At 33.8% G+C, this 17,027-nt stretch overlaps 2 protein-coding genes across 2 annotated transcripts; one reads left to right on the top strand and one right to left on the bottom strand.

Annotated features, from left to right (window-relative positions):
- Positions 1-617: 617 nt before the first annotated feature.
- Positions 618-4,298, top strand: LOC126721722 (B3 domain-containing protein Os04g0386900-like). The gene is made up of 3 exons (XM_050424785.1): positions 618-806; positions 2,729-2,897; positions 3,741-4,298. Exons 2-3 carry the CDS (start codon positions 2,760-2,762, stop codon positions 4,053-4,055), a joined length of 453 nt encoding a protein of 150 aa, XP_050280742.1. The 5' UTR covers positions 618-806; positions 2,729-2,759; the 3' UTR covers positions 4,056-4,298.
- Positions 4,299-7,700: 3,402 nt separating this feature from the next.
- LOC126721720 (protein NUCLEAR FUSION DEFECTIVE 4-like) lies at positions 7,701-13,153 on the bottom strand. Its single transcript, XM_050424784.1, has 3 exons — positions 12,521-13,153; positions 8,829-9,715; positions 7,701-8,542 (listed from the first exon to the last, which is right to left on the bottom strand). Exons 1-3 carry the CDS (start codon positions 12,827-12,829, stop codon positions 8,077-8,079), a joined length of 1,662 nt encoding a protein of 553 aa, XP_050280741.1. The 5' UTR covers positions 12,830-13,153; the 3' UTR covers positions 7,701-8,076.
- Between the last annotated feature and the right edge of the window lie 3,874 nt (positions 13,154-17,027).

The raw sequence follows: 17,027 nt of genomic DNA, 5'->3' as shown, positions 1-17,027 counted from the left end.
AATTTTTTTTTTTAAAGAAGAACAAATTGACAAACCGTAGAAACCAAAAATTGGGGGAAAAAAGAAGAAGAATTTTTTTTTTAAAAATGGATGAGAAGAAGTTAAGTTGATATTAAATTATTAAGTTTTTGTGTCAATTAAACTTTATCCAAAGAAGTGATTTCAAATTAAAATTTTTGTCAACTTATAAATTGTACAAGAAAAAGATAAGAAAAAAAATTATAAAATTTTTGCAATTTAGTGAAGCTACCAGACGTAATCATGGCTTCTAAACCCAACTTTTATTATATAATATATAATATAATATGATATGATTTAAATTGATATACTATTTTTAAAGTTATTTGGCATCTAGTTTTTATTTTATTTAAAAAAAAATGTGTTTTGAAAAAAAAAATAATAATAAAAATAATGAAGATATTTTGACACACAAAAAAATAACGGGATAAGGATTGTTTTGAAAGGGTGGGAAGCGTTTTGAAGTATGAACCAAAATTGAGGACTAAAACTGGTAATAAAACTAAAGAAAAAAGGGATCTAATAAGCAATATTGTAACTTTTGAAGCCCCGCCACCAATCCATACATACATTCACATCGTGGCTTCACTTTTCAGTTGAGATTCTTTTGCTTTTGCCTTTTGTCTCTCACTCTCAACTCTCAACTCTCAACAACCACCACCCTAGTTCACATAGGCCAACACAACACAGCACGTAGAGATTGTATTCTACTAGGATTCTATTTCTTGTTGTATCTTCCGATTCCTGCCGTACTTGTGGGGGCAAACGTCCAGAACTCCTCATCTCAGGTCTCTTCATCTCCTTTACATTCCGCAATCATCATTTTCTGTTTTTTTGTTTTTGCCCAATGTAGTAATAATCTCTGTAAATCTCTCTCCATTTCGCTTCGTTAATCTGTGTAAACACCTCTTATTTGATCCCCATTGTTGTCCTATTAGTGTTTGTGTATTTGGGTAACAAATAAGATCATGATCCATGCAAGTTATTTAGATTGTGAGTGGACACTTTCTGCCCACTATTTTTTACTCCAATAATTCTAGAGTTCTTCTATGTTCACAACAAGGGTGTTGTGAAAAATGTCGTGAGATTTGATTTTGTGTTCTTATAATTCTAGGGGACACCTCTACCGTGAGTGGTGGACACTTCCTGTTCACTGTATTTTACACAATAGTTTCTAGAGTTCTTCTACGGACCCAACAAACTTTCACAATAGGCTAAGTTGTAAAAAAAATTATTCTAGGACTCACCACAACTCAAAACAAAGGTGTTGTGAAAACGTTATGAGATTTTTGTTGTGCTCTTAGTTTTTCTCATAATTCTAGGGACACCCAATTTCACAATATACTAATGGGGTCAATTTTGCGGGATGGACGGACACTATTTGTCCAGTCCTGTTTACATGGACTCACCACTTTTAGATTTTGGTTGGCCGCTCATAGTTTTTGACCACATTTGCATGTCGTGAAATTGGGTATGTTGTAGTATTGTTGTTTTTTATATGGGACCACCACTTGACTACTTCAGCATGTTGTGAAATGTGGGGTGAAATTGGGTGTGTTCTTAATATTGTTGAAGGAACTATGTTTTTGGTATCTTACTTGAGAGTATTCCTTTTCAGCTCTTTCTTTTTCAATATTCTGTTTACCTGGCTAAAAGGAAGTGGAAATTGAAAATATGGAAATAAAGACTATCTGTAGTGTAAAAATCAATCACGTTGCCTTCATTTTTCATCCTTCTTCCTAAATCCAACACTATTTTTATTTGCTTGGTTCAGATGAAGGAAAGAAAGGAAATTTCTTGGTTCAAATGTAGCCTACACAGCACCATTTTGGTTAATTCACCAATAATATATTTTTCTTGGCTGTGGTTGAATGCTTATCTGGATTCTCATCAGTGATATACTTACACATTTTTAACAAGAAAATTAATTTATGTTCTCTTCAGATTCCTTTTTCAGACTATATTATGATTGAATTTTATGCACATAAAATTGTGTTGATTCCATTTTGAAAGATGGGTTAAAACTAATATATGTATTCCATTGGATGTTGTGTTTAAGTAATAGAATTGCTTAAGAACATGATACTAATCTCCAATGATAACTATAAAAACATTGTTTGATATTGTAACTAACTAGTTCAGAGTGCCACTTCCATTGGAGCAGTCATTGGTTGTTATACATGACCAACTATTTCAAATTGTAGAGCGTAGCGAGCACATTCATTTGTATGCACTAAATCACCATTTTCCTTGTTAATGCACATTTTGTTATGTCTTTCCTTGTATTTCCACCCAGTTTGTCTGCACATTTCCATTCTGCACCAATGCTCTTCACATGGTATATATCATCAACTAGGGTTTATCTTATTTTTGTTTAATTTTGCAGTATATTCTACAATGTGCAAGGCTAGATATATGGCCATATTTTACAATATTCTTCATGTTGCTTGCACGCTGTATATGTTATTTACACTGTTTGAAATTACATACAGTCTACAATTTGATTTCTCATGGCTGCTGTTGGATGTGGAATTATTTTTTGTCATGGGATTAAGAATCTCTAGTTTTTTTTAAAAAAAATTTATTTTTATTTTATGCTTTGTATGATACCATAGTATAATTGACACTTAAAAAAAAAAAAAAAAAAAAATTAAAAATCTGGAACCTAGTCGACAGCTTTAATATAACTATTCAGTGCACTCTTTGGCAGGTAATCCAGGTATTGAAGTAGTAAAGGTCAAATGGAGTACCCACAGGCACAAACTGGACAAGTTCCTATGGAGACCAATTTGCAAGAGAATCAACATTGGCCACTTTCAGGGAAGCCATATTTTGATATCGTTCTTGCAAAATCACATGTCAAACCCTTGTATCAAATGGTAAGTATTCCCTTTGATTATCTGCAATCCTATTTTCATTTATTTGGATCTTCAAACTGAAAATAAAAATAGAATGGAAATGAACAGGTGGACTATCTTCCACTTTCATTTTAATATTACTAGAATCTTGATTCGGTTCCTAACCTACCCTTATGTTCTCTGACTTCTTGTTAACTCCCCACCCTCCATAAGATCAGGTGAGATCAATAAGTGGAATGTTGAAGTTTTGGATGTCTCAGACTAATTTAAATTAGCATTTATGTTAAATTACAATTTAGTATTTAACCTCTTTTGTTTTGGCCCTATCACAATTTAGGCACTAAGGTGAGAGCCTCGGCCCCCTTCATTTTTTTATTATTAATTTTTAATAGAAGGTTGTTGTAAAACCTATCATTAGATTATTAATTTTAAAAGCATGTTATGAAATCTATTGTTATATAAATTAATTTACAAAAGTTTGTTGCGAAAATTATTGTTATATTAATTAATTAATGGTAGAAGCTTGTTGTAAAACCTATTGTTGGAATAACTAATAGAGCCTAAACTATGTTAATTCTATTTCTATTTTGAAATCATTTGATAGACCTAATTTCTCATGCAACACATAAAACACTTTCTTATAATATTTTAATACACTTGGTACATTTGATTTATTTTCTCTATGTATGATAAATATATTTAGTATATGGCTTGTTGCTTCACTCAAGCTAGTGCCTTTTTGTCACTTCATGCCATGGGCAATACAAGACCTTGGCACCTTAAGGTCACCTTTTGCCTTTGACTACCTTGCCTGAAATTAAGTTTTGTCTAATTTGTTTGAATAATTTTTATGTTGATTTACAGGGGGTTCCGGCAAAATTGCATTCAATAATTCCTTCTCTTGTGGTCCCCACAGTTCTGACTTACTGTGGCAAGAACTGGGAGATGTCATGTAATGGCACACAACGTACTCATAAAAAGTTTGATTCTGGATGGAGAGCATTCATAAATGACAACAATCTCAAGGTTGGAGATGCATGTGTTTTTGAGCTCATAGAGCGCTCCAGTAAAAAACTTGTTTTCAGAGTTCAAATTCTTAGAGGTGACATCCCACCTGAATTTCAAGGCAAGGTCAGTTCTGAGGGGGAGAGTTCAAACACTCCTATTGTTATTGAATAGTATCTCTCATTAATGCCTTTTCCTGTGTTTTGTTAATCTCCTGAACAACACTACTTGCTAGGAAATCACTCGTGTCCAGAGCTCCACTAGAATCTATAAACTGGTGTATTTAGATTTTAATGTTACTAGTTGTTAATGTTACATGAAGTTTTCGTTTTGGGGCATCTGCTGTATGCTTACTGGGATTGTTTTTGGAAAAAATATTTCTTTCTTTAGTGAAATATCTTTTAGTCTTTCAGATTATGCGACTGTGTTACTAATTAATTGTAATATGAATGCAGAATATCCTTACTGTTATTAGTTACAATAAAAGGTTCTCATAAAACCTTATACGGCATCCATCAAATTGTGGATGTATTTAACAGCATTTAACTTATGGGTATCCTTTCTGAATTTACAACATTAATTATTCATCTCCTTTTCTATGGAGTTGGGAATTTCCTTCAGCCACAAGAATGCTTTTTGTCCGTGGCTAGTCTAACAATTGTACAGTTGCAAGAATTGGACTTGAAAATACTCTAGCAAACCCCCATTTGAGTAGAGAGAGTTTAATTGCCTTAAAGTGGTATATTTATGTTAGTAAGTTTTCTGATGTCGATGATATAATGTTATCATAGATAGACAGTAAGAAACTCACCAGTGTTAGATCATTTGTCAATGTTACTTCTTATGATCTTCTTTACTTGGATATGCATAGTGTTGTTATAATGGTTAAGTGATTAACTTCCCCATTTCCTAATAACTTAAATTGTTGGGACAATTGGTATTAGAGTATATAGTCATGAGTTCAAAATTTGTCTCAATTCTACCTCCTATTTAAAAAAGTTAAAATCCCACATATTAGTTTTTAAGGGAGATTTTGGGCCCACATGGGAGGAGAGTGTTAGAATAAATGTTAAGTCGTTAAATTTACTGTTTTTTAACAGTTTAAGTCTTTGGGACAATTGGTAGTTTATTGTATGGTATTCATTTGCTTACAGCCTAATTGGGTTGAATTTGTTGTTCTTCAAGCTTGGCTTTTTATCTGAGAGCTTGAACGTTAAGCTTAAGTTTGGTTGGTTTGATTTTACAAACAAGTTGAAAGCCGTTGAACTATATAGCAAATTGCAACCTGATTATTCTGTTTAATGGTGCATGAACCATATCTTTAAGGCTTTCGGGATAGTAACCTACTATTACGTTCAATATGTTGCTACTCACATTTGGGAAGCGTAGTCTTTTTAGTATGGGTTTACAATTGAATCAAGACTCCTTGAGGCTTGCAACCACGCTAGTTTAGACGTAGTGTATATAAAGGCACTAGGATATAGTAATTGTAGACCAAGGTCTAGTGCAATTGCTGATGTTATGCTCAATTGGAGCCTTAGCTTGAAAGAATTCTAGATTCTCTCATTCAACTACGCAGACCGAGTAAAGCCAACAGTTGTATGAGTGAGCTTAAACAAGGACATTTGAGCTCCACTAGGGATTCCAAGGCTTGGCTCTTAAACTCGTTCTAATTTGATGGCGCCACGGGCCTAGACCTTAGGCTCAAACAGGACAAGCTTGGCATGGTTGAAAGCCGTTGAACTATATAGCAAATTGCAACCTGATTATTCTGTTTAATGTTGCATGAACCATATCTTTAAGGCTTTCGGGATAGTAACCTACTATTACGTTCAATATGTTGCTACTCACATTTGGGAAGCGTAGTCTTTTTAGTATGGGTTTACAATTGAATCAAGACTCCTTGAGGCTTGCAACCACGCTAGTTTAGACGTAGTGTATATAAAGGCACTAGGATATAGTAATTGTAGACCAAGGTCTAGTGCAATTGCTGATGTTATGCTCAATTGGAGCCTTAGCTTGAAAGAATTCTAGATTCTCTCATTCAACTACGCAGACCGAGTAAAGCCAACAGTTGTATGAGTGAGCTTAAACAAGGACATTTGAGCTCCACTAGGGATTCCAAGGCTTGGCTCTTAAACTCGTTCTAATTTGATGGCGCCACGGGCCTAGACCTTAGGCTCAAACAGGACAAGCTTGGCATGGTTGAACTCCTTATCAAATTGCCATATTTTTGAACCAATGCAAAGTGGGGGGTTAGGTTTTTGGTGTGAGAAGATTTAATTAATCCTTGCTTGGCAAATGGTTGTGGAGATATGGGTCTAAGAGAGACACTCTTTGGAGGAGGGTTATTGAGGCAAAATATGGGAGTGTTTTTTTTTTTTGGGGGGGGGGGGGGGGGCAGCTGGTGCACTAAAGATGTATCAGGTCCTTATGGTGTTACTCTTTGAAAATCCAATAGGAGAGGTTGGTTGACTTTTGCCAAATTTATTCGGTTTGATGTGAGAGATGGTACAAGAGTGAAGTTCTGGCAAGATGAATGGTGTGGGGATTTTACCCTCAAGGAGGATTTTCCAAAACTTTACAGCATTAGTTGACATAAAGAGTCTGCTATACCTGATGTTATCAGTTTCTCTGATGGTAGACTTCACTGGGTTGTCCAAGTTTTTCGTCTAGTGCAAGATTGGGAATTAGAATCTTTGGCCTTGTTTATGGACATGATTTATTCAACATCTGTGCGGGGCAATGGTTTAGACAAAAGTTGCTGGAAGCCAGTTAAGAGTAGAGAGTTTGAGATTTGTGGATATTATCATTCACTATCTCCTTCTAATGTCATGCCATCCCTTGGAAAATGCTGCGGCAAGTGAAGGTGCCTCCAAGGGTGGCGTTCTTTTCATAGTTTGCTGCCTTTGGTAAGATTTTAACAATAGATAATATTTGAAAGCTGAGAATTATTGTGATAGACTAGTGCTGTATGTGCAAACAGTGTGGGGAATCGGTGGATCGCCTTCTTCTTCACTATCCTATAGCATATGAATTGTGGACAATGGTGTTTAGCTTGTTTGGTATTCACTGGGTTATGCCGCAAAGGGTCATTGAGTTGTTTGCTTCTTTGTAGGGCAATTTTAGTCTACATCGCATTATAGCTTTGTGGAGATTTGTGCCACATTGCATAATGTGGTGTATTTGGCAAGAATGGATGCTCTGTTTTGAGGGATGTGAATATTCTATTCTCAAAATTAAATCTTTCTTCTTCCATTCTTTGCTTGAGTGGAGCTTAGCTTTACAACAATCTTTTTCTTCTCTTCCTATTTTGTTTGACCAATTTTTTTTGGGATCGTAATTGTATTGCACCCACAATACATTTCCTGTGTACTTGGGTCTTTTTTTTTATTGCAATAAAATTTTTATTACTTATAAAAAAAGTATGTACTTGTATTTGTCCTCACTTCAACTATTTCCTCACTTGAATCTACTGTCACTTAAATAAAGAAATCTCCACATGCAGTTTTCATTATATTGTGCTCAAGTTGTCCTTTAGTTTATGTTTGTCATATTGTGCATCATTTTCTCGTTTATGGTTTCAACCAGTGGGTCGAAGGCATCAAGCTATGAAGTGTCATCATTTTATTTTGAACTTGTGTGAAGCTCAACCTGACATGAGTCTTCTGTCTTGTCTAGTCTACAAATTAAGCAGTTGACCCTTCAAATCCATATAAAAGTAACCAGGTGGAATTGAGAATGCTTCCTTAATCCAAGCACTTGGTAATCGGTTGGAAGCACCGGTTACTTCTAATAGACTAACTCTTAAACAAAGACTGTTACCAACACAATGCCATCAGAACTGTTTTTATTGAATGCATGTACAAATCAGCTCTACAAGTAGGCATGTGCGAGTTTACTAGTTGGCTTGGCTTACATTGCTAACATCCACAATTCCACTGTCAACCAAACAAGAGATAAAATATGAAACATGATTAAGGAGTGATCATCTGTACAATCCAGATATCTGTAGCAATATCTGAGTTTTTCTTTTTTGGGCTTCTTTAATTTATACCCTGTTCCTTTATAGCACGCTAAATAGGTTTCTAGTTATAATTTCTATCTGATTCTATCACTATTTGTATCACTTTAAACTCTATATTCATCTCAAAACTTAGCACTCAAAAAAGGAACTTCAGTGCTAAGAGCAGAGTTATGTTCTAGTCCTGTTCCTTTCAAAGTGTTTGTAAGCGAGCTTGGTCCTTAGAAAAAGCAAGAAACTTGAAACTACACCAAACAAGGAAATGCAACCCCACCATATAAATGTTTGCAAGTAGCATTTCCTACCCATGCATACCATTGTTTCACCCAAGAATCTTGACAGGGCTGAGCCCCCTGCATTGGAATCATAAACCAGGGCTGCAAGAAGGCCATAGAGGAGTGAGCCTATGGGTATGTTGGTGATAAGGATGTTGTGGTTGACCCCGGCACTGTTTGGACCAAATAGCTCTGATGTGACTGACACAGCTGCTGAAAACACAAACCCAGAGCTCAGCCCTATCAAGCCTGTGCCTGCACGCAATACTGCCTCACTGCCTGATGAAGCCAGCAAAAAGAAGGCAATTGGTGTTGGCACTAATGCCACTGCAAGCCACCCAGTCCTTGCAAAATACACCTTGCTGCATTTGTAAAAAATTTTGAGGTCAGTTTGCTTCATTTAATTAAGAATAAGCTTAGATCCTAAGCATATGGTCCCTTTTTTGGGCATTTTTGGACCTTATAATCACTACAAATAACTAGCTGAGGTTTATGTCAAAATCAGAGCTATTTGGTCCAAACAGTAACCTTTATGTCAAAATCAGTGCATGTAACCTTTTCTGGTACCTATATGGTTCTTTGCCCTTGCTTGTGAACTCTAAAGATAGTAAACACTAAAGGAATAAGATTATTAAGGTAAGTACATACTTGCGAAGGAAATCTGGGGCAGCTGAGAGCAAACGGCCAAAGAAGGAACTTGTGGAGTAGAGGGTGACAAGAGAACTAGTCATTGAACTGTATCCAAGTGATTGGGAAATCTGCCCTAGGTTGTTGCTATAGACCAGCCCTAATGTTCCTCCACAGAAATATGCGAGATAATATAGCCAGAAATCCCACCGCTGCACCAACAACCTAGCCGGGTGCTCTTCTCCAAGCACAATTAACCTATCTTTCTCCATCACCTTCCCAAAACACCCACATTTGTCTATTGCAGTATAAGAATTGCCATTCGTGCCATTGCTCTCACTTCCAATGAGTTCTATATGAAGCTCAAGATCATCAGGGTCAATCAAATTGAAGCTTGAGTTATCAAAACAAAAGGTAGGGTAGATGTTCCGACGTGCCCACTCACGTGCACACACAATTCCAGGCAAACACAAGGGAAGGACTAGAAGACCAAGAGCCCCTCCGAGAAGAATGCGAGCCATTGATACATTAGAAGATAAAGAATTGAGTAGGAGGAGATATAGGCCAGTGAAGACTGCTAGAATGTTGAGGCAAAGGAAAATGAAGGAGTCACGGCGAATGGCTTCGGTGGTGAGTGATTGGAGAGGGGGTTGGCAAAGGATAGGGACGAGTGCTATGCCTGATGTGAAGAGAGGAACTAGTGCATTTAGGAAGAGGTAAATGGTGTCATCATTGGGTTTTATTGCATTGGCAATGAGGGTGTATATGGCTGCAGTTACACCATTGAAACTGATGGTGAGGGACAGTGCTAGTGACCTGTTGACTGGGAAATTTCGTATGCACAATACGTAGCAAACAGTGTTGAACCAACAAATGCCACACCCAGCCATCAAGGATAGAAGAAATACCTGCCAAGATTTAACATTGTTACGATTAGTTGCAATATATTAGCTCTTGATTATTCGGAAATAACGAATATAATTGAAGCAATACATGCACAATAAGAATGGCTACTCCCAAGTTTCATTTACCCTTTAATTTTTTTTTTTTTTTTTTTTTTGGGAAATATTCTCAATATGTCACCCTTTACTATTCCTAAATTTAAGTGCATAAATGCTTGTGTTTTTACAATTTTGGGTTATTATTATTATTATTATTATTTAAATCTAGAAATAATGACACAGATAACTTATTTCTCAATCCCCCCAAAAAAAAGGTATTACTTTAAAGAACATCAAATGAAATTGGATAATTTTTTTTTTTTTTTTTGCTAAATAAAAAAAAAAAAAAATTGGAGCTTGTGATGTAGACTCATCGCCCCACACTACATGTTGATGTAAATTAAGATCAATATTGATGTAGGACACTACTAAACGTACAAGAGACCTTGGGCCATTCATAAGATACAAGTGATTGATGCTACATGTGGGAAGGTGAAAGGATAAAGGGAAAAAAGATCATAAATACACGTGTTGTTGGCTGATTTGTGCAATGTACAAGAATGTTTTATAGAAAAAATATATATTCTTGTACATTGGATACCGCTTATTGTTGAAAACTGAAAATTTATTACTGAAAACATTGTAACAAAATAATTTTTAAACTATGAATACTGCCAGTAGGACCTAGTTTTAAAGTTATTACTGCATTTTTCCGTACTTGCTAGTTCGTGAATAGTGCACAGGACCTAGGAAAAAAAATGCAAAACGTGCACACCTGCCGCTACGCAAACGCACACTAAATTGAAATTTATTGATGAATATTGTTTAGAGAAGATTAAACATAATTTTATCAGAATTCACTTAAAGCACATTAAACCTAATTTAATTGAAACTTAATTAATCTCAACTACTGCAATTTAACAAAACTTTTGAAAAGTAAAGTTTCAAATGTGAAAAATCAGTTGTCAGATGCTGACAGAAGAAATCTTAAGAAAAAGTATAATATTTGTTTATTTTACCAGTAATATGTTATATATGTTACAAACTTAGATTATTAGACTGAAGGAAAGAATCGTGAGTGACTATATGCTGTTACTCAAAGAAAGAAAGTTAGATGAGGAGGTATAGCTACTTAGAATAAATAAATTTTTATTAAAATCTCAAATGCAACAACAATCTAAATTAATTAGTTCTGATAAAAGTTACAACGTATAGTCAGAGCAAGGCTGTTGGGGGAGCAGTTTAGCAAAAAAAAAAAGGTTGTTGGGGGAGCTACCTACCGTTCATTCTCATTTATTTATTATTATTTTTTAGATGAACCTACCATTCATTCTAGTTCACTAAACTCAACAAAACGGATCTCACTATCACACTTATTATTATTATTATTATTATTAAGCAGTAATACTTATTAGAACACATACGAAAATAGTAATATTAGTGTTTTAAACCGGGTTTATAATACATTATTTAACTAAAATACAACTACCAAAAGACCTAACATTTGTAGTTATAGATTGAGGTTATAAACATATCACACTTATTATTAAGTACACAAATTTCAAGAACCAAGAATCACATTAAAGACAAACATACCATTAGTGAAGAATGTTACCCCCTGGTTCAAGTAAAGCCTTTAGTAGCCTTTAACTTATTGCAACGGAAAATTATTAGGTACTCCCGGAGTACCATAAATATGTACTCCCTCTCTCATATAAATGGTGAGTCCCATCATGAATTTAATTGGTAGGACCCACCATTCATGTGAGATGAGGGAGTACGCATTTATGATACTCTAGGAGTACACAATAATTTCCCGCATTGCAACACTAGAACAATACGTTAAAATTATGTTTTATTTACAGCCACAATCTTTTTTATAATATTTTTTCGTAACAATAGTGTTATATATATATTTTTAAGAATCAAGATGACAAGTTATTAATAATAGATAATAAAGTAAAATTAATTGTCCATCCATATAATAATAAATGACAAATTACCACCTTAATAAATTCTAAAAAAATATTTTATATTAAATCTAGTAAGCCAAAGCAACTCTAACAATTTGGAAAAATGGGTTTCCCAACTAGTCATTGTTGCTTTCAAAAAAGAAAAAAAAAAAAACACTAGTCACTCTTGGAGGGTGGACCAACTAAAAGATAATGTCATTAGCGGCCTAAAAATTGAATTAGATTGAAAATGTTTCTCGCATTAACTACCACTAAAAATTGATGGAGACGTTTGTTTGTTTTCACTGAAGTCTTAACCATTAAGGCATCAACCAACTGACCCTTTTTTCCGAACCCAAAGAAAATAAACAACCAACTCTTTTGCGTAGCTAAATTTCAATCAGAATTAAATTAGGAATAGACTGTCCATCTTCAAGTGTGTGCGGCTATGGTTGTTCTTATGTGGAGCCTAGAGGTTCACTTATAAATGAGCATATCAATGAATTCCCAGATAATTAGAATCAGACACTTTTCCTAATTAGAATCAGACACTTTTTCCCTCTTCTTTGATGAGATAGAGGCCCACTTTTGACTTTTCCCAAAAAAATGAAACTCAACGAAAACTAACAAGAAAGCATAGAATGTTCAAAACCCAGTTATGAATAATGAATCAAAAAAGAGATAATAATTTAACAAATTAAAAGTAATAAAAACAAACATCTTGGCAATTAGTTTCTTTCCTAAGTTCTTGCATTTTCCCTTGACACAATCAATAAATATATAAAAGGAGAGAATTAAAGAAAGAAGTAGTAATAATTACCAGGAAATAAGGCAAAGTGATGATTCTCTGAATGACAAGCCATTGGAGGCCATAACCAAAGAGTCCCATAATTGCAGCGATGAACATGACAACCCACAATGGTAAATACTTAAGAGACACACCAGAACACCACCCAAATGCCTTTCCCATATCAGAAGCAACAGACAAGTAGTTTAGCTGAACCTGAGTTATCTCAAGCACTGTTTTGAGATCAGAGGAGTAAGATGAGAAGTCGAAGTTTGTCCCTGTAAATGCTTGTATCCATGTTGTTGCCACAAGTATCAGCCATTTTCTTGATTGTCCCGCCATTGTGTTTTTTTGTCTGGCTAGTTTATCTACACAATAACACTCTTTTCTTGAATTCTTCAGAGTTGAGACAAGGAACAAAAAAATTACTAAAAGAGAAGTGGGTTTAGGAAGATATTAAGAAGAAAGAATTTAAGGTTAAGTTGCTTATATAAGGAAAAAATGGGTGTAGATTGTTATGGAAGGAGGGTAGCATGAGTTTCTCTGGGCTGTCTATTTGTGGGCATGACATGTATCAACTATCAAGGTGGTTCATTTGGTTAAGGAGTTTTTTCTTTTGGTTGATGGGGATGTGGCTGAAGGCTAAATTTAGTTGTGCATCTAACTACAAATATTTTAAGTTGAAAGATAGTTTTTTCTGTATCATATACATTTATACTAAATACAAAATAACTCTAAAGTTTCCAAATCAATCATTATCCTGAATTTTTTTTTATAAGTTCTCATGATTTGTTGAAACTACTTTTTTATTTTTTTATTTTTTAAATTCAATATATAGTTGGGGAGTAGGGATTTTAGTTGGAAATACCAGGAGAGCAGGAGTAATTAGTTGAACAGCAAAATTCTTGACGGTTCTACTTGTTAACACATTTTAAAATACAAATTTATGGGGTATACATATGTACTTGACTTTATGTTATACAATTATCCCAAAAAAGAAGAACTATAAGTTTTGGAAATCGTTTATTTTGCTGAAACTGAAAATTTTTTGTTGAAAGTACGTAGAAAAAAAAAAAGAAAAAAGCTAAAAGTTAACTTTTGGAGCAATGAGATCCACTTACCAGTGCAATGAAATTCATTTTAGAAGCAAAAATAAGTTTAAAAGTAAAATAAACTAACTTTTTCTGAAATCTCAAACACAACCTTAATTGTTTAAGTCCATTGATTTCAGTTTCACCCAAGGAGAATATAATGATTTTAAAGGCATGACGTACTTCACGTTTACTGCTGTAATTAAGTCGATAAATTAAAGTACAAAATGTATTAAAAACATTTGGAATAGTTGAATCAACGTGGTCTAAAACATGAATGCCCTTAGCTAAACTTATAAAAAAATTTATTATTGAATAAAATATTTGGAATTCGAATTTTGCCTAAACAAAAAAACTAAATAGTGTCTTAGGCTGATGATATTAAAAAAAAAAAAAAAAAAAAAAAATCATCATTCTACCAAAAAAATATGGTTCCAAAATGATATGAGAATATCTTAGGCTGGTGATAAACAATTTGTTTTTGTCAAATTTTTGGTGGCTTGTTATGAGCTAGAGAGCCTAGTACCTAAAGGATATGAGAATATTTTTTTTTAGAATCGGATATGAGAATATAAACTAACTTTCTTAGTAATGACTACTAAAGTCTTGGCAGCGGCATTTCAACTAAACAGTCAAGTAATATACGAATGACTGACCTATTTGGGCTAAGAAATTTAGGTCTGCCCATCTTTTAGTCTCCTGAGTCCTTAATTTTAGCAAGTATAGGTGCCATGCCATGATGCTTCTTTTCCCGAAACAACTATACTTGATGGTTAATTTATGCTATTGCCAGATCTTTGAGGATAAGATGCATTACTAGACTCTCTTGAATTTGAATCCCAGTTATCTTTCGAAGAATGATAGAATTATAATTAAATGATTATTAAATAATTATTTTCTTGTAGTTTAAAGTTAAGTTTTTGGACGATCAATAAGTTGTCATGATATTTGGAGTATTCACAACCGTCCATGTATAATAAAAAAATGTGTAGAATTTACACAACTAATTTTGCTTAAAAATGACCCACATCAGTTTTATATAATGGGATAAACTTATAAATTTGCAATGGTAATTGTGTAAATACTATTTATTTTGTATTTAGTTATTTATTCTTTCTTTATGTATCTCAAGAATAAATGAAAAGAGTGGATGATGGTTGTTGTATATGAAGAAAAAGAAATAATTTAAAAAATCAAGAAAAATTGATATTTTAATAAAATGTAGTGTAAAATAGATAATCTGATGTGTAGTGTTTTGAAAAGTGAGTATGTAAAATATAAAAAGTTGGTTCTTATACTAAAATAAACAGTAATTTTTGCACGAGCTAATGTGAATGCTCTTAAGTTTGTATCGTGTCCAATTTAATCTTTTGGGACCGTTGGCATTAAAAAAAAAGTTGTGCCATTAATCCAATTATCATACGTAATATTTTTTTTCTCTGTGTGAAGAATTTAGGATTCATAAAGGCAAATTTTGATTATTTTGATTATTATCTATATATATATATATAAAACCGAAGCCTTTGCTGGCACCACAATTTTCCACGTCAGCATAAAAAATAAAAAATAAATAAAAATTATAACTTCTCAAAACCCTAGCAACCTTACCCCTCTCTCAAGTTAAGAAATATAAAGCCACAGTTTCTGCAAACTCTCTCTTTCTCCAGACGTAGGAAGCCCTAAAGCATTCAAGATCTACAAAACCCTAGCAACCTTACCCCTCTTTCAAGTTAAGAAATATAAAGCCACGGTTTCTGCAAACTCTCTCTCTCCAGACGTAGGAAGCCCTAAAGCATTCAAGATCTACAATGCACGGTATAGATTTTAGCTTATAAAGTTCAGTTTTTGTAAGGTTAGTTTGTTTATATATTTAGTCCTTATGTTTAGGTTTAGGTTTTAAGAGATTTATATATTTCTTTTTTAATTTGTTTTATGTAAGGTTAGTTTGTTTACATCAGTTCTTTATCTCAAAGATAAGACTTTTATTTCTACCGCAATAACTATTTAGGTATGTATCCCTTGCAAGCACACATGAACTTAAATTGTCTTTTAATATATGCATGCTTTATTATTTTCTAATAGTTTTCCCGTGCATCGCACGGGTTAGCGACTAGTTATTATTATTATAGAAAATGACAAATTTCCCTTAGGTTTAATAGAAGTCTAGAACCTACACTTTGGTTCTCATTAGTTTTAATCTCTAGTTTTTGGCATTTACTTGAGATTTGAGAAGTTAGAGTTAGCTTTTATATATACTAGTTCAAGACTCGTGCGTTGCACAGATTTATCATAAACTTATATAATACTAACCTCTGATTACGCGCTCACGCATGCTCAGGGGTTCTTTTATCTTTTTTTTAGTAAATGTTAATAATTTTCATCTATTAATAATTTAAATTTTTTTTTAATTCTTCAAACATATAAAAAGAATAAACTTTAGAGATAAACAGTAATTGTAATTTCTTTTTTTAACGTGAAGGGAAAAAAGTTCTAAATTTTATGAATTCTCTTTTTGAATTCAAAATGAAATTTATTTTTTGACATTTATGACTCTATTTTTAAATGCAATTACCCTTTATTAATTCATTAATTAGGGTATTTTTGAACAACATAAAAGTCCAATTGAAAGAGAGAAATTCTCTTATATATAGTATAAATATATTTTATCTGATAAACAATAACGAAATAAATAATTATTATAATAACAAAATGAATAAATTGTATTGATATAATAATTATCAAATATAAAATGATAACACCTAAATAAAAAATTATTACTTTGTAACATACCAACTATGTTCTAATGAGAATCGTCCTTGGTGTTGCTCTTCCTCTTTTGAGCAACTCTAGGGCCCACCTTGGAGGCCGACGCTGATGCCTCCCTTTAGTGCTTGCGCGCGGCAACAGACTTCCTCACCAATGTCCTCTGCCTACCAGCGTCCATCTCTGAAAAAAGTTAACAAAGAAAGTTAGAAAATAACAAATAGACTAAAGAATGAACGAACACGAATACTCACGATGACGAGAAAAGGCGTGCAACCGACGGGCTATAGGCGTCGGTTCTGGACCACCACAGAATGCGTGGAGAGTGTCTAGGATGACTAAATCTTTCCACTTCCTTTGTTTAAAGGGAATCTCCAAAACACGTCTGATGAAACCCTCTTGTTCGTCACTGATCTATGGACAGGCGTGGGTTGAAAACAAAAAAAGGTGTTAGATACATAACAAAAGCAGACGGGGTAGTAAAAAAATAAAAACAAACGACACACCTAACTCCCTCACAATGCCCCAAGTATTATCAACCCTGTTCGGCATACTATCCCACTCCTTGGATCTACACACCCAATTCATCCCTTGAACAAAAAAATATATGTTCTTCCAATTCCTATTTGAATCAAGCATGTTTGACACCAGCCTAAGCGAGGTCTTTCTTGCTAAGAAGTGGTAAA

Source organism: Quercus robur, chromosome 4, assembly GCF_932294415.1.
Source record: "Quercus robur chromosome 4, dhQueRobu3.1, whole genome shotgun sequence".
Lineage (NCBI taxonomy): Eukaryota > Viridiplantae > Streptophyta > Magnoliopsida > Fagales > Fagaceae > Quercus > Quercus robur.
The sequence above is the reverse complement of the archived record's forward strand: the minus strand, read 5'-3'. Positions and strand labels throughout refer to the sequence as shown.

Bases quoted from the DNA above. Each gene is read 5' to 3' on its own strand.
- LOC126721720 (XM_050424784.1), bottom strand. From the start codon at position 12,829: ATGGCGGGACAATCAAGAAAATGGCTGATACTTGTGGCAACAACATGG. The intron at 9,716-12,520 runs GTAATTATTACT...AAATCTTGGCAG, and splicing joins TCACTTTGCCTTATTTCCTG to GTATTTCTTCTATCCTTGAT. The intron at 8,543-8,828 runs GTATGTACTTAC...TTACAAATGCAG, and splicing joins GCCCCAGATTTCCTTCGCAA to CAAGGTGTATTTTGCAAGGA.
- LOC126721722 (XM_050424785.1), top strand. From the start codon at position 2,760: ATGGAGTACCCACAGGCACAAACTGGACAAGTTCCTATGGAGACCAAT. The intron at 2,898-3,740 runs GTAAGTATTCCC...GTTGATTTACAG, and splicing joins TCAAACCCTTGTATCAAATG to GGGGTTCCGGCAAAATTGCA.